Raw genomic sequence first — 21,379 nt, 5'->3', positions numbered from 1 at the left:
GGGTTGGAACTGGATGAGCTTTAAGGTCCCTTCCAACCCAAAGCATTCCTTGGTTCTGTGAACAGAAAGCAAGAATTTCAGAAAATGGCAACTACAAAAGGGCATAAAATCCGTCCTTCTGTTTGTCATCAGTGAAAATGCTGAGAATATCAACTGCATAACTCATATAACTCATTACAGAGAGTTGAAAAGCAGCATCCATTGTTTTCAGTAAGCATTTAACAATCTTGGCCTCGTTTTTGGTTCTCTGCTCACAGCTAGAAAACAAGACCCTCGGAGACAGCTACAAAACGTCAGAATCGCGTGAAGGGTGGATGCAATTGCAGACAGACAAAGGGAAACTACAGTAGCTGCTTTCCAGAGAACCCATAAAGCTGTTTCAGATGTACACACATGGTTTAAAAAGGGGAGTTCACATTTTATTGGGGGCTACAAGTCAGATGAAAAAAAGAAAAAAGAAAAAAAAGGATCAGATACACAGTTTATAAAGGAACAACTAAACAAACCATAAAACACATTTCAGTTTACAAGGGGATGTAAATGAACTAGTAGCCATCTGTGCTTTACTTCCAGTTCTGAAGAGTTGTAGAGGAGAGCAGGCAATCAAGCTTCTTTCATTCTTTCTACTCTTCATCTTCCTCCATTTCCTTTCTCTCCATTTTAAATGTAGTGGAATACTCAGTATCTGTTCAGTACAGTGTGTTCTGTGAGCTGCAATAATAATTTGCAGGTCAGATAGAATCATAGAATCATTAAGATTGGAAAAGAACTCCAAGATCACCAAGTCCAATATAGAGGATAAGTAACTAATCCATATCCATGCCCATTCTCTGCAAAATATCTTTCCATGAAATCTGCAGTTCCCCTGAAAGGAGGAAGAAAGAAAGGGAATTTATTTGAGGGTTAGGAAAAGGAGCTAAAGGGAGCATGCCCATTTTCCTCCAGAGCTTCCTCTGTCCTCAGCCCATTCTTAAGCAAAAACCCCTCAATTACAGGGACTTAGCTCAGGCCTTCAATGTCAGTTATAAAAGATGTGAAAAAACCCAACTTATCCAGAAAAAAAAAAGCAGAAGGATGTTTTGAGGCTATTTTGTCCCAGTCTCCACCACTTCAGTGTGCCTGTGTGTCAGACTGCCCCAACATAAGACAGGAACTTGCCAGATGTGCCCATCTGTGACAGAGGTGTGTGATAATGAAGATAATATTCCTACAAATATCGTGCAAATGGATGCCTGGGTAGGTGAGAAACACCAAGTTCGCCTTTTTTACGGAGGGAAAGTGTACAGTAGGGAGATGTTCTGTAAAATATACAGGAATCCTCTCAGGGATGAGGCATTTTGTCATGTCAAGCTGCAAGGAAAGGTTCTGATGTGACGAGAGAAAGTTCAAGAAGCACTCATAGAAAGTTAAATGTAGGTGCTTTGCTCAAGAAGCTGCAGAGGGAAGACAACACTCGCCAGTCTGGGGGGAGGAAAGGGAGATGTGGAGGTATGGGTCTGTGCTCTGCTCCTTTCCACACTTTGGGCACTCACCACCACTGCAAGGGACAGATGTGCTGCCCAGTTGTTTGTGATAAGGCTTCTTGCTGGAGAAACAGCTTCTGCAGGGACAGGTTCACCTAGAAACAGCTGCACTGAATGGATTAGAAGCAGCATTGATGGGTACCCATGGGCATAGCAGAGCTTGGACACAGCAGCAAAGCAGGCAAAACAAATGGCCTGGAATGTGACATGTTCACTGGATCACTGGCAGGCGGATGGTTTGCTCAGACATCTCAGGTGCTGTCTGGTAAATCACAGTCATCAAAAGCTGGACCCCTCCTCTCCACTAAAGATGCTCCAGAGGAAAAGGGACCAACCTGTTCAGAGCTGCAGGAGAGTCCCTGGAAAGCAGTAGCCTCACGAAATCCTTCTTTGGCTCTTCAAAACAAAGTTATAGCTCAAGGAATAACAGGCTATGTTCCTGAAAGTCACTGCTGTTCTCCATATGTTTTCTTGGGACATTTGCCCCTATTTTTCATTTAGCAGAGCTAAAAATAGCACATGAATTTAAAAGTAATTTTAAAAATATGACAACAACAAAGCCCTAGAGCTCATGGAGTGTTTGGACAATGCTTTCAGGCACATGGTGTGATTTTTGGTGCTGTTCTGTGCAGGGAGAGGAGCTGGACTCAATGATCCTTGAGGGCCCCTTCCAACTCTGGGTACTCTATAATTCCATGATTCTGTGAACCCAAACCCAGAAATGAATCAATAGAAACAGGTAATACTCAGAGTTGGCTGACTCTGAGCAAGACTTGGATATTCGCAAAGGCAATGATTCTACAATTCTGTGCAAGTTGCTCTTTTTTGAAATGTTCCTGTTTTCATTTGTTCCACTCAGGACACGTTACTAGGGTGGAAAGAGGACAGCAGGGGGGAAGAAAGAGAAAGACTATTTGGTGGTATAAATAAAGATGTGGGGCAGCAATGCCAACTACGAAAATGGGGCTTCTCATCATGGAAAAATGAGACTTCTTCCCGTTCGTGTCAAACAAAGATGCCTTCAGCTCCAGAAGGAAAAACCTTGACCCAGCCCAGCCCGAGCAGGGTGGGAGCGGAGGGGAGGGGACCCTCCCAGGTCTCGGTAGACCCACAGTGACTCTCCGTGGATGTTCGCAGCTACTGCAAACGAGATTGTGCCCGATTTTGGAGGAGGAACTCAGAGGGCAGTTCCAGACGGCCAGGGAGTAGCGGGACGGGGCTGGAGACGCCTCCGCTGCTCCTCCCGCTCCCTCATCCCGTACATCCCAGCACCCAGAGCACGGAGCCACCCTGCAGCCGGGGATGCGGGAGCCTTCCTGACACCGGCCACCCCACAAAGTCCTTTGTCGTTACGTTGCGGAGGGATTTGGGGGAGAAGTTTTGATGACCTCATTTTCCAGGTAGGCAGACTTTTTCTCTCCAAGTACAGGGGTTCTGTGGTTACTTACTGACGGAGCTCCAGTCGGGAATAACAGAAATCCCTCTGAAATTTCAGTCTGTGCCTGCTGCTGCTTACCGGCTTCCCAGCAAGGTGCCTGATTCATGTTTAGACAGTACCTGCAATAAGAGAATATAATTTTTTCCTTTACTTCCAGCTCTTGGCTAGTTTGGGCGTTTCCCCAAGGGTTTGCTGGGTTTTTTTCCAGGTCCAAGCAGTGCGGGCCACAAACTGCCATGGCCAGAGGTCTAGAAAATCCCTCAGTGAAGGGGGTGGATTTGTTGAACCAAGGTCTTCCCTGGGGTAACTGGGCTGAGTTCAGCTGCTCCAGTGAAGTGATGGCAGCAGGGCAGAGAACTGTTCTGCTGCATGATTCCCCTTTGATTTTTGGGATTTCAGAAGACACTAATTAGACTGACCTGAGGCCCTCGTCTCCTATTTATGCTGAATTACATCAGCGCAAGCTCCTGTATTTTGGGAGGTGACAGCACATTTATGAATGCCTGTGAATTCATTGCGCTTGGTGGCAGGGGTTTGCTGCCTGCCAGCCTGCCTGCAGCCTGGGCTTTCCCTGGCTGAAATCTCAGGATAATTATATTGGGAGACCTGAAAAATATCTGGAGTCCCTGTAACTGAAACCTTCCCCCTGGGTGCTCTGCCTAGGGATTAAAATTACAAGGCACGTTTGGGTAGTGGCTGCAACCAGCACCGAAATTCCCTCCTCATGCAGCATGCAAACCACAGGCACACAAACGGGAAGGAAGAGGAGGTGCATTTGTAAGAGTTTTCTTCCAAATGGGACATATTTTTCTTTTCTAGCTTCATTTATCAAACATTCGAGTGGAGAAAATGCTGCATGCACAAATGAGTGACACCACAGGTACTGCCTGCTGGGCATGGCCATGGAAAGCGCTGGGACTGAGCAGCAGGGAGGCTTCAAACTTTATTCTGCATATTTTAGCATAGCCAGCATAATTCTCCTTTCTTGAGAGTAATGCAATTTGTGTGCCTTTAAATTCATGTGGCTTTAAATAAGCTCCTTGCAGACAGTGTTAGCTTAGAGAGCAGAACATCTCGTTTTTTGCGAATTTGGGACCAGTTTGCTCAGTACAGTGGGTGTTCTGGTGTTGGAGGAGAAATACACAGTGCACCGGAGGAACTTCAGGGATATCAGTGATTGGGACAAGGCAGACCATGGCTCTGCCTGGCCAGGTGCATGAGGTGACATTTCTACTGCAGTGGGATCTGCTCTAAGGGCTAATCAGATGTGAGAGCCCAAATAACCAGCTATAATTGGCACATTTGAGCCACTGCAAGTAACTTGTTTGCCATAACACCACTTTTGGTTCGGTTGCTCATGGTGGGAAGAGAAGCAAGCAGGGAACTTGGGTCCTCCTGCAAGGCCACTCTTTTTGCAGGGCTCTGTCTAGATAAATCCATATAGTTTTCAGTGATGTGTGTGACAGCCAGGTCACCTGGGATCTCAGTGTGGGAGCAGCAAAGACCACGCATTTTTCTGCACCTGAGGTAGGAGCACAGACCCTCATTCAGGGAGAATGGTGCAAAATAGTGCCCTCAAAATCTGTTCAGAGGACCCACTGCTTGAGATTCCCTTTTGTTTTTCCCTTGTGTGCATCTCATGGGGAAAGAGGTGAACCACTAGAAAATACAAATACTGAGAGAAGGCCTCATGGGAGCAACGTTCCTGCTCTGGCAGAGAGAGAAAAGTCAAGGAAGAACAGGATGGGCAGACCCAAGTGTTCAGGCATTATGACTCAGCTCCCAGTTTGCTCTTTTCATTAGTTTTTTGAACTGTTTGTGTTCAAAAATTGCCTTCAACATGCAGAAAACAGTTGGTCTGAAATACTGGTGGAATCTGAGGTTTCCATCTCAGCATCTTGCAGCGGCAGGTGGGACTTTAAGTCAAATATCAAATGTTGTGGGATTTGCAACAGCATCACAAGAGCTGGTGGTGCTCTGAGGATGACAAAATAGGCACCATCGCCCACCCCAGCCTTGGAGGCCGCTGAGGTGGGGACTGGAGATCCCAGCAGCCACCCACTGTGTATCCAGGAGGGTTAATACCAGGTGGGATGCTGGTAGAGCAGGAGAATAACGTAGCTCGGGGTGCAGAGTGGGATAGAGGAGGTGGTGCAAGAGGACCCCAGGGAAGTGAGTTGTGTCTCGTGTTTTCAGGTGTCGCTTTCCTGCCTCACCACTCTGCCCATGGAGAATCCAAGGCTGTGGTGCTTCACTGACCCAGTCCCAAGCCCCCAGGGCTGTGAGCAGGAGCCATCCTATGCCAGAGCTGGCCCTGGTTGCCCATGCAGGCCAACTGCTCTGCTCTAGAGTGCCTTCCCACCCACACACACAGAGGGAAAGAAGGAAGGAGGGAGGGAGGTGGTTAAACTCAGGATGCAGTGATGAGTCAGACACTTGGCCAAAGCCCTCAGCGCTCCCAGCCTCTTCAGAAGTTAATGTCTCCGTCTTCCTCAGCTAAAGGCTGGCTCTAAAATGGTGCTGTCTGAAGGCTCAAAGCTGTTGTGTCCTACTAAAGATCAGGGTCTCCTGCAGCCCTGTTTTATGGAGGGCAAACAAAACAAGGAAAGCCTGCAGTAGGCTTAGAGGGGTGAAATCTAGATCTTAACTGAAACACCCCTTTAGCATGGAAGTGTTTTATCCTTACCATACCACTTTTATTCTCTGCAGCACAATGGAAGTTGAGCCACACTGAGTTGTGCAGGAACTTCATAGAATCATGGAAGGGTTTGGGTTGGAAAGGATCTGAAAGACCATCCCATCCCACTCCCTGCCATGAGCGGGAACACCTTCCACAAGACCAGGTTTCCCCAAGCCCCATCCAACCTGGCCTTGGGCACTGCAAGGGATCCAGGGGCGGCCACAGCTTCTCTGAGCACCTGGTGCCAGGGCCTACCCACCCTCACAGGGAACAATTTCTTCTCAGTACACCACCTAACCCTGCCCTCTGCCAGTGGGAATCCATTCCCCCTTGTCCTGTCACTCCAGGCCCTTGTCCAAAGTCCCTCTCCAGCTCTCTTGCTGCCCCTTTAGGTACCAGCAGGTGCTGTAAGGTCACCCCAGAGCCTTCTCTTTTCAAGGCTGAACAATCCCAATTCTTTCATAAGCACAAGCCCTAGTGAGGAGGAAGGCTGTCACTGTTGTAGGGTCTCAGCAGCACTGACACCAACCTTTCCAGCATAAAACAGTTTGCAGAAGCCTGTGGTGCACTGCAGCTGGCACTGTAAACTGGAACGGGGCATGTCCCACCAGGCAATAGCTGGGCACCACGTGGACAGAGGTCTTAAGGGATGCCAGGGAGGGCTGAGTTGCCTGTATTCTTCAGTAGTGCTGTTCCTCAGGCAGCTGAGGCAGCAACACAGCTGCACTGCTCACTTGCCCTCCCCCTGCACTGCCAGCGCCACCAAATGCACGCTCAGTGTCCCTCCAAGCCTCGGACTTTTCCAAAAGTTAGCCAAAAAAACCATTCAAGAAAGAAGCTCTCTTTCTGGACTGGATTCAGGTCTTTTTTTCATAACGGAGATCCCACGTGCCCCTTTTTGGTTAGTGTTGAGCTGGCCACAATGCAGAGAAGCATCTCTGGGCCACCCCATGCTGGTTGGTTCTGGGGTCCTCTAGACACAAAGGTGAGCATCTCCCCTTCCTCCATATTCCGTGCTGGTGACTAGTGTTGCTTGAGTGTTACCTGAGAATTTCCTTTTAAATCCTGGGTTCCTTTGAACACTTCCATACATTCCTAAGAACTTTTCAGACTAGATCTCTACTTCTACTACTTTAAGTTATCATAACCCTACATGAAGTAAACTCCCACGTGCAGCTAGGCCTCGGAGGCCTGGTGATGGGTTGAGCACTGAAGATGTGCATTTCTTCAAGAGGTTTTTTATTTGTCCCTTCACTCTCTGGGTCTGCAAGGAGCATTGGCTGGCTTTGTGTCATGCCAGCAGAGTCAGGAGACTGAGCATCACGTTTACCATGCAACTTGTGTTTTCCTGCAGGCATCTGAATATCCTGAGGGGCCACTGAGATGTTCCAACAAGCCTTGTTTTTCACTCTCCTTTGTGTGGCTCTAGTTCCTCTCCACGCTGCTCAGCTTGATGTGGATATTGCAGATGTCAGTCCTACCTCCTGTGCAGGTACTAACCAAATAATTTGGGTCACTTTTGTGGGCAGCAATTTTAGCAAAAACAATGCTCAGTTGTAGAACCTGCTTGCCAGGGACATTCCACCTCCCACAGCCCTTTGCACTCCTGTGGTAACAACCCATCTGTGGGGAAACCCAGCCTCCACCCAAACTCATGTTTCTGGGTTTGCTTTGGTGTGCAGAGAGGTAGAGATGGAAGAGCTGGGGTCTGCCAGTGGTTGTCTCTCCCAGCAGGTGCAGTAAAAAAAACAGTCAGTCTCCAGCACTCAGCTCTCTATCTGATGCCAGAAAATTGTTCACTTTAAATCTGGTGATTTCCTCACTTTTCAGTTGCAATACAGAGGTGGTTTACGTGTCCAGCCTGACTCTTACCAAAAAATGCAAGATTTTCAAGATTGATTCAGTACTGAGCTGTGCTGGATTAGTGGTTGGACTCAATGATTTTAGAGGTCTTTTCCAACCTTAATTATTCTGTGATTCTATAGCAGATCTTAGGAGTTATAAGTTCTGGTCACTGGAGAACCATCTGACCCAATCACGGGTGTCACTTCTAGAGCTGGGTGGGACTTGTGCTTTTCCCAGCATCACACTTGGTCCAGGTGTCTGGGGGGACAGCAAAGGGGGTGCGTGAAGTGCTCTGACATGGTCTGAATAACTGTGTCCATGCAGAAAAGAGGAACTGCCCCATCAATGTCTACTTCATCATTGACACCTCGGAGAGCGTGGCTCTGCAGACTGTGCCCATCCAGAGCCTCGTGGACCAAATAAAGCGGTTCATCCCCATGTTCATCGATAAACTGGAGAGTGAGCTCTACCAGAACCAAGTCTACATCACCTGGCAGTTCGGTGGGCTTCATTACTCAGACGTGGTAGAAATTTACAGCCCTTTGACAAGCAGCAAAGACATTTACCTGCCCAGGCTGTCTGCCATCAAGTACCTGGGCCGGGGCACCTTCACGGACTGTGCAATCTCCAACATGACGCAGCAGATCCAGACCCAGATGGCCAACGGCGTGAACTTCGCGGTGGTCATCACCGACGGCCACGTGACGGGCAGCCCGTGCGGGGGGATGAAGATGCAGGCCGAGAGGGCGCGAGACATGGGCATCAAGCTGTTCGCGGTGGCTCCCAGCGAGAAGGTGTACGAGCAGGGCCTGCGGGAGATCGCCAACCTGCCGCACGAGCTGTATCGCAACAACTACGCCATCACCCAGAGGGACACCCTGGAGATCGACGTCAACACCATTGACAGGATCATCCAGGCTATGGTAAGGGCAGGGGGTGTAACAGCGGCACAAGAGGAGCGGCGCACGGATGGGGGAATGCTTTCCCCTTTTGTTGGGTTTTGGAGATAACCTCTAGCAGGGAAAGTGGAGCCTTTTTCTGGTTCTTAGCCAGGACCCCTTGGTTTGTGCCTCTGTTTCCCAGCACGTCTGGGCAGGCTGCCACCCTAGTCCTGGCTCTTGCTGAAGACCAGGCCGTACTCCAGCCTGCTCCCCATCCAGAGGCATGTGGAAGAGTGTGCCACACTGAGACACGTGCTCACCGTGAGCGTGGTCTTTGAGACCCCACCTGTGAGGCGCTGTTGATCAGGGGCTCTGCTGAGGGCATCTTTACAGCCACGGGACCTTTACCACCTCCTCTCCCTTACCACCACACACCCCTCCAAGAGTGGGCTGCTGTCTCCCCTGTGGGACCGAGCACCTTAACTGATTCTCTTCCTCCTGTTCTCTCCTTTGCAGAAACACGAAGCCTACGGCGAGGTGAGTGAGCAGCATCTTTATGCCTTTGCCACACAACACAGGTTTAAGTTGCCTCAGTTAGAGCAGACCAGCTCACACCCCAAAACAGCACAGACCTGAGTGGGATGGGTCCCTGCCCACCTATGGATCAGGGCAGAGTCTGGGGACACATTCCCTTACCCAGGGGTTATAATGGCACACTGGACTCACTCCCTGTGGGTTCAGGTCTATGGAATAGATTTGTTTCATCACTTTGGAGGCACATTCTGTAAGTACTGCCCCTGCTGAAGCTCCCACCCTGCTGGTACCACAGGGGCAGGGTTTGGCACACAGAGGGAAGAGTATGCAGGGGATGCTCCAAAGAATATGCCAGTCTCATGATGACCCCAGATGAGCAAGCCCCCACCATCTCTGACACTTGGCAGTCTTGTTCTTCCAGTCTGGGCCCAGAGGCAAGCTATAATGAGCATGCTCGTAGCAATTTTCCACTCTTAATTTATGGGCAGCAAATTCTGCGTGTGCTTGTTGCTGCCTCAGCCCTGACTCAGCTGGAGCCACAGCAGATTTTAGCCGTGATTTAATGGGGAGAGGCACATGGAGAGCCGTGGGTGCAGAGCTGAGCTGAGCTTGGGATGCACACTGTCAATAGCTCAGTTTAATTCTTGTATTTCAGTGCTACAAGATGAGCTGCCTGGAGATTGCAGGTCCACCTGGTCCCAAGGGATACCGAGGGCAGAAGGTAAGTTGCTCTAAGCTGTGGGAAAAACAATAATGCCCCTGCCTCCCACAACCACTGCAGGATGCTTTAGAGCCCACATCGGCTGCCTTCTCAGGTAGCACCCCGGTGGGAAATACCCCCCACTAGCATGTCTTGGCCCTGGAAGGCACAGCCAGCACTGCTGTGCCCATGGCTGTGCCGAGGCTGATGCCCTGCCAGCAGTGCAGACAGACACCCGAGCATCCGCTGGGCACCTCCAGCACCGGAGGACACCAGGACTGAGGCAGCAGTTGTCACTGAGTCTCCCACTCTCCAAGCAGAGCTCTCATGTGCACAGGGTGTCCCACTCTCCTGCCCCAGCTCTGTGTGCTCTGATCCCCAGAAACTGTCATTTTCTCAGTCAGCACCAAGCCTGGACTTATGCTGGGATTTTTCTTTCCTTAGGGTGCAAAGGGGAACATGGGTGAGCCAGGTTCCCCTGGGCTGAAGGGACGACAGGTGAGTTGTGGAAAATCCTCCCCGCTGTTTGCTGCATCTCTGATGACCTCGAGCTAACTCTCCGTGCCTTCCTCCCCAAAGGGCGACCCAGGTATTGAAGGTCCGATCGGATACCCTGGTCCCAAGGTAAGAATCCCATAGCCGATGGCGGAGCTCTTTGCATTCCCTGATTTTTGGTAAAGCAAGGGGAGCTTTGCTTCTCGATCTCACCTGCCCATTTCCCACCCCAGACCCCTGCGCTCCGCTCCTGCTGATTGCCCAGGCACTAACACAGCGATTTTCTTTCTTTTTTTTTTTCCTTTGTCTAGGGTGTCCCAGGGCTGAAAGGAGAGAAGGTGAGAAAGAAGAGACAGAATGGCTGGCTCGGCACTTGGCAGGGACCGCGCTCCTTTCTGATGCACAGAGGGAGAGATTAGCTGTAATGGGGAGGGATAACAGCGCTATTAACGCGTAATTGTGGACCTCGGGAGGGATTTCCAAGGGCATCCCAAAGCCTGTCTCCTCATTCAGGCTTTGATGACGGTCTGGTGAAGCGGTGGTGGGTTTAGGATGTAAAGGGAGGGGCGAGGGGGCGGTGGGGAGGGGGGGGGGTTGCAGGCAGTGTCTGACTTCCTGTCCTCTTTTTCTTCCAGGGAGAAATTGGATCCGACGGACGGAGGGTAAGAAAGGACATTTTCTAACTTGCACGTTGTTCCAGCTCCCAAACGCTTGGACTGTGTGTTAATAGATCCCTCTTGGTTTTTTTTTCCCGTGATCCAAGGGTGCCCCTGGCTTGGCAGGAAGGAACGGCACAGATGGACAGAAGGTAACTAGGAGCACTGGGAGCACCCCATAATGTCGCTGCTGCTGTTCCATTTCTTTACCCTCTTTCATGCCCACAGGCTATGTAGTTTCTACTATCCCACATGCTGGCTTTCTGTTTCCACCGAGGTTTCTGTGAATTTATCTGTACATTATTCTGCATGTCCTGTAGAAATGTGTGAAGTAATTCAGGTCGCAGGAGTGAATCTCAGAATACGCTGAGTTGGAAGGAAACCACAAAGATCAAGTCCAACTCACACAGGACACCCCAACAATCCCACCCTGTGCCTGAGAGCGTTGTCCAAACTCTTCTTGAACTCTGGTAGGATTGGGGCTGTGATCACTTCCATGGAGAGCCTGTCCAGTGCCCCACCACCCTCTGGGGGAAGAACCTTTCCCTAATACCCACCCGAAATCTCCTGACACAGCTTCATGCGTTAAGCGCCGTCCCTCTGTTAGCCCGCTCTCTGCAGGGCCTGGATGTGTGACCCGGTCTGTGCTCCTGCTAAGAAGGTGATAAGGCCAAATGATTTGGGTGTAGATACTTTATTTTGAATGTTAATGACCGCTACAGGACATGGACACTGAAAGCTTCACAGAAATTTGGATTTCAGGGCAGTTTGTCACAGAATCTGAAAGTTCATCTCTAAACCATAGCTTGTGCTTAGTATTAAAGCCTTAAAGTCAAGTTCAAAGGCCTCACAACAAAGTCCCTGGCTTTGTCCACTGGCCAGCACACCCTGGCTTTGCACTGTGTCCTATACCCAGCCCAGTATATTTGTGGGTAATAACAGTTCTTCCCGCTCCTCAAGTGCTGCTGAAGCTCTAAAATATCTCTCAGTACCCCCACTCTCTAAAACACTAAAGCCCTTTGGTTCCCCCAGTCTCTATCCCAGAGCTGTCTCAGCACTGGTGACAGAGCTGTTTTGGGCCACAGAGCAAGGCAGTCCCTTCTCTCATGGCATCTGTCAGGCAGAGTGGTTGCTGCACACCTGAGCTGCTCTGACAGGAGGGGCATGAGGGAGGCCCAGCACAACCCTGGACGTGAGTGACCACCAAACCCAGCCTCAAGGGACATTCCCATCACTCAGGATACACTCATGGGATGAGCCTGCCTGATTTTCTTTAGTCTGCTTTCTCCTCCACTTGTCTCTGCACACCCCACCCCAGTTTAAGGAATACACTTGCTATTTATTCTCTAGCTGGTGACAGATAAGGTCAGCAGATGATGCTAAAATTATTAACTGTCAGCAAGAAAAGCTGTGTTTTCCCTTCAGACACCTATAACTTCTCAGTCTTTTCCTTTTGAATGTAATCTCTCCAGGGCAGGCTGGGGAGAATTGGACCACCAGGATGCAAGGGTGACCCTGGTGACAAGGTAGGAATGCTTTACTCTTTCACCAGCACATCAGTTGTGTAGCTGCTGAGTGAGGTATATATGTAGAAAAATGGCCAACGAGAGGTTAATGGCCCATTTTCCTACCAGCTGTATAATCTGATCCCAGACCTGGGATCCCTGGAATGGGGAGCACAGTTTGATTTTACTGTGCCTCCTTTCCATGGGCAAGTAAGCTGGAAGCGCCCAGTGTCCCTCCCCTCCACACAGAGAGGTGGAGCTGCCCTTTCGTCAACACCAGCAACAAGCAAAAACTACTTTAGCCTCTATAGCAACTTTCTAAGCACTGGCTTCGAAATTTTATTTGATTAGAAAGTTTTATTTGATTTATTCTGCATGGAGAGTGTTCCCAATGTGAAGTGTGTGGTTCTTTTCATTTCCCTCCCCAGGGCCCTGATGGCTACCCAGGAGATGCAGGAGACCAAGGTGAAAGAGGAGATGCAGGCATAAAGGTACAAGTGCTCTGGACAGACAGCAGGGTGTGGGCAGAGGCTGCCAGTGGGGACAGCTGAACACCATTCCCTGTATTTTCACATATATCCTAAATCCTACACTGCTTGTGGAGCCCATAGGCTTTGGGGTCTGGATCCCGTCACCAGGCACAGGAGCTGAGGGAAGAGCCTTGCTGGCCTTGTTCCTTGGGCTACTCATGGTGCAATGTGCTGGTGAGGCAGGCAATGACCATTGGCTCTCTGGCTGTTTCAGGGAGATCCTGGCCGGCCTGGTCGCAGTGGACCCCCGGGGCCCCCAGGAGAGAAAGGAAGCCCGGTAGGTTCATGCAGCGTTCAAATATCTCCAGTGCTTTATTGTGGTCTATTCATAAAATCACAGAATGGTTTGGGCTGGAAGGAGCCTTAAAGCTCATCCAATGCCACCCCCTGCCATGGGCAAGGACACCTTCCACTAGCCCAGGTTGCTCCAAGCCCTGTCCAGCCTGGCCTGGAACACTTCCAGGGATGGGGAAGCCACAGCCCCTCTGGCTTTGGGCAGGACTGGATGGATGCTGTAAGGAGCAGTTGACAAACCTGTTGTCAGCTGATGGGGGGAAGGTTACACAGGACCACTCTGCTCCAAGGCTGGAGCCCGTGCTCATGGCAGTGCCATGTGGGCGTGCCAGGTTGTGTGGAAGCAGAACCTGGGTGCTCATACACACCTCTGCTTGAGGGGGACTGCTTGACACGGGATAAAAATGGGGGGAGTGTGTGTGCACCCTGAGCTCTCTTTCAACAAACCATATTTCTTTTTCTTCTCCAAGGGACTCCCAGGCAACTCTGGAGCTCAAGGGCCTGCTGGAGCCAAGGGAAGGAAAGGTGAAGTGGGACCTCCTGGACCCAAAGGAGAGGCTGTAAGTGGCTGAATAGATCCCTGGACATTGGGCACACTGCAGGAACCTGAGACAGCTTCATGGATGAGTGCTGAGAAACTCCCCCATTCTGCTTTGTGAATCCTGAAAGATGTGCAGATGCTGATCTCCTTGTCTCTCCCAAAATCACAGAGCAGAACTCCCATAATCCTAAGCCTGATCTAAACCATTTCACCTTAGAGAAGTGTCCTGTGTTCCCACTTAACCACACAGGCCTGGCCTCTGGATGCCCAGGGACACTTTGGTTATACTCTGGCAAGTTCCCCAAATCTCTGGCTGCTTGCAGGAGCTCAAAGAGTCAAGATCTGGTGGCCATTATGGCAGAGCTCTGTGAGAAGGGCAGCGTCACGTATCGGTGGTGCCACACAGACCCAAGTTAATATGGCGGGGCGCTGCAAATTTTGGGAGGTGGGTTGGAGACGACAATCCATGGCACAGCTCCACCAGCACCAAGGGGCCAGAGCCCAGCCAGCATGTGTCCTTGTGCAAGATCCAGTGGGGAAAGCAACACTGGATGAGCTGGAAGTAAATCAGAGTCTTCAACTCTGAGGGAATGAACCAGGCGTGTTTGTGGTCGCTGCAGTGAAAGAACAGGCTGGCTGTGGCTTCCCAAAAGGAGCCATGGGCATCCCTGCTCCCCTGCTGCTGGGAACACATTTGCTTAGGGGGCAGGTGTACATCTCTTGGGCCCAGAGGGAGGAGGGAGGGCAGCCAGGGGTCACTGCCCAGGTAACATCCATCCTCTCACCCCATTTATGTGACTTTTGTGTCTGCCAAGGGGCGACGTGGAGATCCAGGGACGAAAGGCAGCAAAGGCTCTCCTGGAGGCATAGGAGAAAGGGTGAGTAAGGCAACTGCCCAGATTATTGCAAGTGAGCCCCATATGGACAGGACTGGTGTGTGTGTGATGTGCTACTGCCCAGCCATGCAGTGTCCATGCAGCACCAGAGCTGGGAATGCAGATCCCACTGTGCTGTGCTCCCACTGTGTCCGCTGCCTGCCCTGCTGGCACCAGGTACAGCCTTCTCCTCCAGGGTTTGGTCAAGAGAGGGGATGAAGGGCAGCAAAGCTCAAGGTTAAGAGACACATTCAGAGGGCACACTGCCTGACACTGAAACCAAGAAACACGAGGTTTGAGAAGGGCATCATGGAGCACTGCCATGTACAGAGATAGCATTCCCTGACCAGGAATATCTTTACCCTTCTCACAGGGAGATCCTGGTCCAGAGGGTACTCGTGGTCTGCCCGGTGAGGTTGGAAACAAAGGAGCCAGGGTAAGCATGGAGCAAGGCTTGGTGACAGCCAGGAGGAAGGGGGAGCACTGCTGCCATCCGGGGCAGCTTGCCTGGCTTTCCTCCTCATGCACTGTGTGTTCTTGTGTCTTTCTTTGCTGTGCAGGGAGAACAAGGACTGCCAGGACCCCGAGGCCCTTCGGGTGCTGTGGGAGAGCCAGGCAGGATAGTAAGTCACACTTGGGCACGTGTGTGACCAGGCCCTCCTTCTGTGGTGAGGGCTTGCCCTACTTACACAAGCTGCCTGCACTGTCCCTCCCGAGGAGAACCTGCACAACCTTCTCTCAGGGAGACTCAGAAATTGGGTGTTCCCATGGCAGTGTGGAATGGATCACCAGAGCGGGTGGGTCACTGGGGAGAGGGAAGATGGGACTCCACAAGCACCCATTTGTCCTGGGTCTGCGGTTAGTCCATAACCCCAATGTGGCAGTAGTGCTGTGACATCCATGTGGCTCTATGGGACATGGGAACCCCACTGCTGAGACAGTCACTGTCACAGTAAACTCACCAGGAAGGGACATGGTCCTGCAGCACCATCTCGAGAGCTGGTTTTTCCAGCACGGTCCCCTGTGTGCCGGGGGACAGCAAGGAACATCCTCACTCAGTCCTTGCCTTCTCCCCAAAACTGTCCTGCAGGGATCACGTGGGGATCCTGGTGACTTGGGCCCAAGAGGTGATGCTGGACCACCAGGACCAAAGGTAAAGTTCATGAATAAACCTCTGCATTTGAAAGGGCAGGTTTGTGTTCCTATTTATTTATTTATTTATTTATTAAAAAAAAAAATAGGCAGTTTTCACTGCAGAAACTTGTGTGCCTCAGAAACAGAATCAGACCTGAGCCTCCCTATGGGGCAGAGATGTAGGTCTTCCTCTGGCCAAGGCAGCTCTGATTACACCCCTCACCTGAGCAGATTCAGGGGCATCCCTGGCACATGACATCCCCAAAACCCCACAAATCCTTGCTCTGCACAGCTGTTCCCAGTGCTTCAGGGCCAGCTGCAGAAGCTTTGGCTCCTGGTGGTATCTCACCCCGAGAGAAGATGAAAATGGCTGTAACTGTTTCTGACAGGAGCAGGTCAGAAGGGTTGGTATCTCATGGGTCTTTTTTTTCTACTAAAGGGTGACAGAGGCAGGCCTGGCTTCAGCTACCCTGGACCCAGAGGCCCTCAGGTAAGTATTCCTCGTTCAGCACGTGAGGAAATCTGTTTGTGTGGGTGTTGCTGTTGGATCCGAGCAGCCTGAGAAAACAGGGAAGGAGGAAGAAAAATGCTCAGGGTCACAGATGTGTGGAGCCTGGGAAGGAGAAAGGGGGTTGAACACCAGGACTGACCCTGGCCACAGTCCACCAGGTGCTGGGGACCCCAGCCTCAATCATGGTGACGGTCCCTCAACCATCAGCCTGCAGCTACAGCTGCTCTTCAGCTTCTTGCCCCTCACTGCAATCTTTGGGTGTACATGTGCACAGTGTGGGGCCAGTCCTGGACAGGTGCTGACCTCTCCCTCCTCTCCTTTTGCAGGGTGACAAGGGTGAGAAGGGGCGGCCAGGACCCAAGGTGGGTGCGTTTGTCTCCAGGTCTCCATCACCTGTTTATTTGTACTGGCTGGGATGCCAGTTGTCTCCCAGCCCTCTGGGTTAATGGCTGAGGAGCCAGCCCTGCCAGCAGCTGCCCTGGATGTTCCCTGCAGCTGTTGAGCCTGGTTGTATCTCGCAAGCCCATCTCCTTTTGAAATAATCTGAAAAATGCGTTGCGGAACTTCTTTTTTTTTTTTGGTTAATGCCTGTGTAAACACTGTTTGTTTGCTGTGCTCTGAGCTGCTGGTTTAGAGGATGCTGTCCCAGGCCAGGCAGGCATGTGTTTGTGATGCAGCAGAGCCTCTGCCTGAGCACATCCAGATGTGCTCCATGCCGGATCTGTTTCTCCTTCCATCGAGCAGGGAGGAAGAGGTGAGCTTGGACCAAAAGGAGCACAAGGGACCAAAGGAGAGAAGGGGGAGCCGGTAAGCAGCCTCCCTGTACTGCCCCAGGGTCAGTGTCCCCCTCCCACACCCCTGCTAGGTGTGCTGGGGATGACATTGCCACTCTCTGCCTGCTCCCTGTCCCCAAGCTCAGCTGTGGCAGGCTGGTGACTGTGCTCAGCAGGGCTGGGCCTGACCAGGGGGTCAGGAGGGGCCCTGAACACCTGAGGCTGCATTACCAGCATTGCCCAGAAAATATTTGACCCTTCTTTACTTCTTCCCCAGGGTGATCCTGGCCCAGGAGGAGAGCCTGGACGGCGTGGTCCACCTGGTGAAGCAGGCCCTGAGGTACTGTCCCATGGCATCGTGTCTGAGTAGATGCTGTTGGAGGGGACACCAGCTGCCAGATGTGTCCGCTGGCTCACAGTGGGGGCTTGCCCTCCCTTTCTCCTTCCCCTTCAGCAAAAAGCCACATTTATAATGGCTCTGACATCTAGTTCCCAGAAAAAGAACTAATGGGAAAACTGTGCCTGAAATCCCTGTGTTCTTCTTGCAGGGGACCCCTGGCCCACCAGGAGACCCCGGTCTGACTGTAAGTAACCCCTGCTACTCTTCTTCCTGGGGCAATCATGGCTTTTCCATGCACAGCCTGGGAACAAAACAGGGCATCAGGTCCTGCTGCTGCCTGGCAGAGGTGGCCTGTGGCTTCCCATGGGAGCCAGTGAAAGAGGAGAGAGGGCTGGTTGGGTGGGAAGGCAAAGGGGAGCCTTTCCCTTAGAGGGAAGCATTCACCCTGCACCCCTTTCCTGGCAGGACTGCGACGTGATGACCTACGTGCGAGAGACGTGTGGATGCTGTGGTGAGCAGACATCACTTCTCCTCAGGGAAGGGGAACAACCACTCGAGGGATGGGGACAGGGGGTCACCAGAGGGTTCCCAGCATCACTGACCCACGTGTTTCTCTCCCTGCCCCTCTCCCCAGACTGTGAGAAGCGCTGCGGTGCCCTGGACATCATGTTTGTCATAGACAGCTCCGAGAGTATCGGCTACACCAACTTCACCCTGGAGAAGAATTTTGTCGTCAACGTGGTCAGCAGGCTGGGCTCTATTGCCAAGGACCCCAAGTCAGAGACAGGTCTGTACTCTGTGGGGACAGAGTAGGGCATGGGGAAAAGAAAAAGGTCTTGGATCCTTTCAACTTCACTGTTTATTTTCCACGGCTTTTCAGACCAATTGGGCAGCTCTTTGACTTTCTCCACTTTTCCCCAAGGATGCAAAGCCAAGTAATGTGACACTTCCTTGGCAGGTGCCCGTGTTGGGGTGGTGCAGTACAGTCACGAGGGGACTTTTGAAGCCATCAAGCTTGATGACGAGCGCATCAATTCCCTGTCGAGCTTCAAGGAAGCGGTGAAGCGCCTGGAGTGGATCGCTGGAGGCACCTGGACACCGTCTGCCCTTCAGTTTGCCTACAACAAGCTCATCAAGGAAAGCAGGAGAAAGAAAGCCCAAGTGTTCGCTGTGGTGATCACAGACGGGCGCTACGACCCCCGGGATGATGACAAGAACCTCGGGGCTCTCTGCGGTAGAGATGTGGTGGTCAACACCATCGGCATAGGAGACATGTTCGACCAGCCGGAGCAGAGCGAGACCCTGGTCTCCATCGCCTGCAATGAACCCCAGCGAGTCCAGAAGATGAGGCTCTTCTCAGACCTGGTGGCAGAGGAATTCATTGACAAGATGGAGGACGTGCTCTGCCCAGGTCTGTCCCTGTCCTTGCATGGAACTGGAGTTTTGCGCCCCAGGGTTTGGGGTGGGGGGCCAAGATGTGTCCCAGCAGGTTGGCCAGCAGCTGGGTCATCCATGGTGGGGTCTGACCTTTAGGTAGCCCTGGACTAAGAGTCCTTCCTCAGATAAAGACCAGCCTTTTGGGGCAGTCCTTTGGTGTTCCTTGGAAGAGACCTTGTCCTGCCACTCTGACTGTGCAGGGGATGGCAGCACATGGCTCAGTTTTCCTTGTTTCTTTTCCTTCCAGATCCACAGGTCGTCTGCCCCGAGCTGCCCTGTCAGACAGGTAAACATTACAAGTAGCTTCATGCCATCTGCACAGACTCTGGGGGGAGACTGCATGAGGCTCAGGAGTAGGAGAGGGGGGTGCAACCCTGTTCAGTTCCTTTGGAAGGCAGGAGTTTGGGAAATAGTGCTACTTTACATGAGGAGAGGCTCCAGGGTTTCGTCTCCTGCTCTTTTCCTGTCTCTCTGAGTTCCCTGCACAGGTAGGTACAAGTGCACTGTGTGAGTGCACCAGCATGGCTCATCCCTGATACTTTTCCCCATCGAAATTCCTGGGAGCTACCAGGTTTTGACCTCCAAACTCAAGTCAAAATCCCCTTGCTAAATTCCCACTCATGGTGACTTTTGTAGCAGGATGCTCCTTGGGAGTGATGGGCAGAGCTGTTATTAGGGATCAGTTGGAAAATAGCAACCTAGTGGACCCAGAGCTTTGGCTTCTCTAACGCTGGCTATATTTAATTAACAATTAACTCAGGGTGTTGGATTAAAGGAAAAGGTTGTAAGGATCTTCTGGTGCTCTGTGTGCTGAAGGTAGCTTTACGGGGTCACATTTTGCTTGTTAAGGAGCAAATGTGTATCCCAAATTCCCAGAGAGGTCCCATCTGCCTGAGTCCCTGTGCCTGTTTAAATACAATAGATGCACTCTCTGCTGATACACAAAGTTTATAGAAGACCAAAGTTTTGCCCATTGTGCAATTTTTGTCTCTTCTCTTGCCATGAATGTTTTTGTGGCAGTCCCCAGCTTCAACTGAGCCTCATAGAGAATATCAAATTTCATTTTTAAATAAGTCCCTTTGTTTCTGTGGAAAGGAAAGGAAGATTGGTCCCAGGATGCACAGAAATCTGGAGAAAAACTATAATTATTCCTGTCTAAAATATCTCACTGGTATTTTGAGTATTTGCACCTGGCCATGCCAGGGGCACAGTGTCCAACCATGATTCTGAGCTCCTCTGCCTGTGTCTTCTGAGGAGCTTTGTCCTGCAAATCTCTGCACAAGGAGGTGACATCCCCAGGCCACGCTGGTCATTGCTCAGGTGTCATCAAAGGTTTTGGTCTTTTCGGCCTTCCCGTTTCCGAGGAACACAAGCAGTGGCACACTCATTTCTCCCGGGCTTGGGCATCAAAGCCCTCCAAAGCTGTCAGTCCTTTCCTTGTAGTGCAGTTGCATGTTTCTGTTCCTGATGCAAGGTGAGAACAGTTCGGTGGTGCCTGGCAGCCCTGGGGACTGCAACAGGAATGGCTTGAGGAGGCATCTGAGGGCGTTCCTTCTTGGGTGAATCCCTTAAGCCATGCCATATGCAAGCCAGGCCAAGCACAGGCAAGACCTGCACCCCACAGAACATGGGAGGTGGAGTGACGTGGCTGGGTAGGGTTGGCGTCCTCTCAAAGTGCCCTCTCAGCATGGGTGAAAGTTGGGCTATGGCTGGTAGATGGAATTTTAAGTAATTGGTTCAGGAGTCTTTGGGCACAGAGCCTCCCACCTACCACACCAGCTGGGCCGTGCTGCTCTGCTGTCATGTTCAGAAGGATTTGCAGTGGTCACACTTCCCTAGTGGCACGGGAACACGTTGGATGGGATGGGACATGACAGAGCCTGGGGCTTCTCTGGCTCTCGGAGAACATCCCATGAGCTCGTGCCAATTCCCACGCAGATCCTCTGGATGGAGACAGTGCCCTTCGGAGGGAACGTGAGCGAGCCAGTGCACATCCAGCGCGTGTGCCTGGACTGGCCAGACAGACTCAGGTCAGGGAGGCAGCTAAACCTGCCCCATTCTTGGCCCCATGGCTCAGCATGGTGGTCCTGGCACTTTGAGGGGCAAATCAACTGTGCCCCAGCTTCAGCCTGGGTAATGCCAGCAGAGCACAGACAGGGACAGGTACCACATACACCTTGTCTTCCCCCCATGCTGCCTCAGGGCTTTACCTGAGAGTGTCCCATTTTCAGCACAGCCCCTTGTCTCTCCTCAGTCACAGCTGTGCTAACAGGATGCTGGAGGGTTGTATGCTGAGCAAATCTGAACTGACCACTTGCTTCGTAGAAACTGCATGACATCCTGAGAGGCTCTTGCTAACCCACGCAAAAGGCTTTGCTTTGAGCTTTGGGGTTTTATTCAAAGTCAAATTTGGCACAGCCAGGTGCAGATGGAGGCTCTCAGGGCCCTGACAAGCCCAGACACCGCACAGCTTTGAGTGGAGTCACTGCCCTGAGGCTGAGTGCCAGGCAAGGGGGTCACATGATGCTGTCCCTTGATGCCTTTCTGCCTTACAGCACCGTGGGTGCGGTTGGCACATAGCTACATGATCCTAAACTACATGATGGGTTAATCCCATCTGCAGTAGGAGGTGGCCCTTTTCCTGAGCACTGCTTCTTCTCCATCGTGCCTATGCTGGATCAGCAGGA

At 51.5% G+C, this 21,379-nt stretch overlaps 1 protein-coding gene across 1 annotated transcript in view; it reads left to right on the top strand.

Moving 5' to 3' along the window:
• The first annotated feature begins 2,701 nt into the window (after positions 1–2,701).
• COL6A2 (collagen type VI alpha 2 chain) overlaps positions 2,702–21,379 on the top strand; it is a 24,177-nt gene continuing 5,499 nt past the window's right edge. Inside the window, 27 exon segments of the mRNA XM_008640703.2 lie at positions 2,702–2,923; positions 6,996–7,133; positions 7,811–8,409; positions 8,884–8,904; positions 9,557–9,622; positions 10,046–10,099; positions 10,181–10,225; positions 10,408–10,434; positions 10,732–10,758; positions 10,860–10,904; positions 12,225–12,278; positions 12,686–12,748; positions 13,002–13,064; positions 13,552–13,641; positions 14,438–14,500; positions 14,871–14,933; positions 15,058–15,120; positions 15,588–15,650; positions 16,071–16,121; positions 16,469–16,504; positions 16,887–16,949; positions 17,193–17,255; positions 17,464–17,499; positions 17,721–17,766; positions 17,890–18,042; positions 18,214–18,666; positions 18,940–18,978. Of these exon segments, the coding sequence (XP_008638925.1) occupies positions 7,025–7,133; positions 7,811–8,409; positions 8,884–8,904; positions 9,557–9,622; positions 10,046–10,099; positions 10,181–10,225; positions 10,408–10,434; positions 10,732–10,758; positions 10,860–10,904; positions 12,225–12,278; positions 12,686–12,748; positions 13,002–13,064; positions 13,552–13,641; positions 14,438–14,500; positions 14,871–14,933; positions 15,058–15,120; positions 15,588–15,650; positions 16,071–16,121; positions 16,469–16,504; positions 16,887–16,949; positions 17,193–17,255; positions 17,464–17,499; positions 17,721–17,766; positions 17,890–18,042; positions 18,214–18,666; positions 18,940–18,978 (2,455 nt within the window). The 5' untranslated portion in view covers positions 2,702–2,923; positions 6,996–7,024.

This window comes from Corvus brachyrhynchos, unplaced genomic scaffold (assembly GCF_000691975.1).
Source record: "Corvus brachyrhynchos isolate BGI_N302 unplaced genomic scaffold, ASM69197v1 scaffold79, whole genome shotgun sequence".
Classification (NCBI taxonomy): Eukaryota; Metazoa; Chordata; class Aves; order Passeriformes; family Corvidae; genus Corvus; species Corvus brachyrhynchos.
The sequence above is the reverse complement of the archived record's forward strand: the minus strand, read 5'-3'. Positions and strand labels throughout refer to the sequence as shown.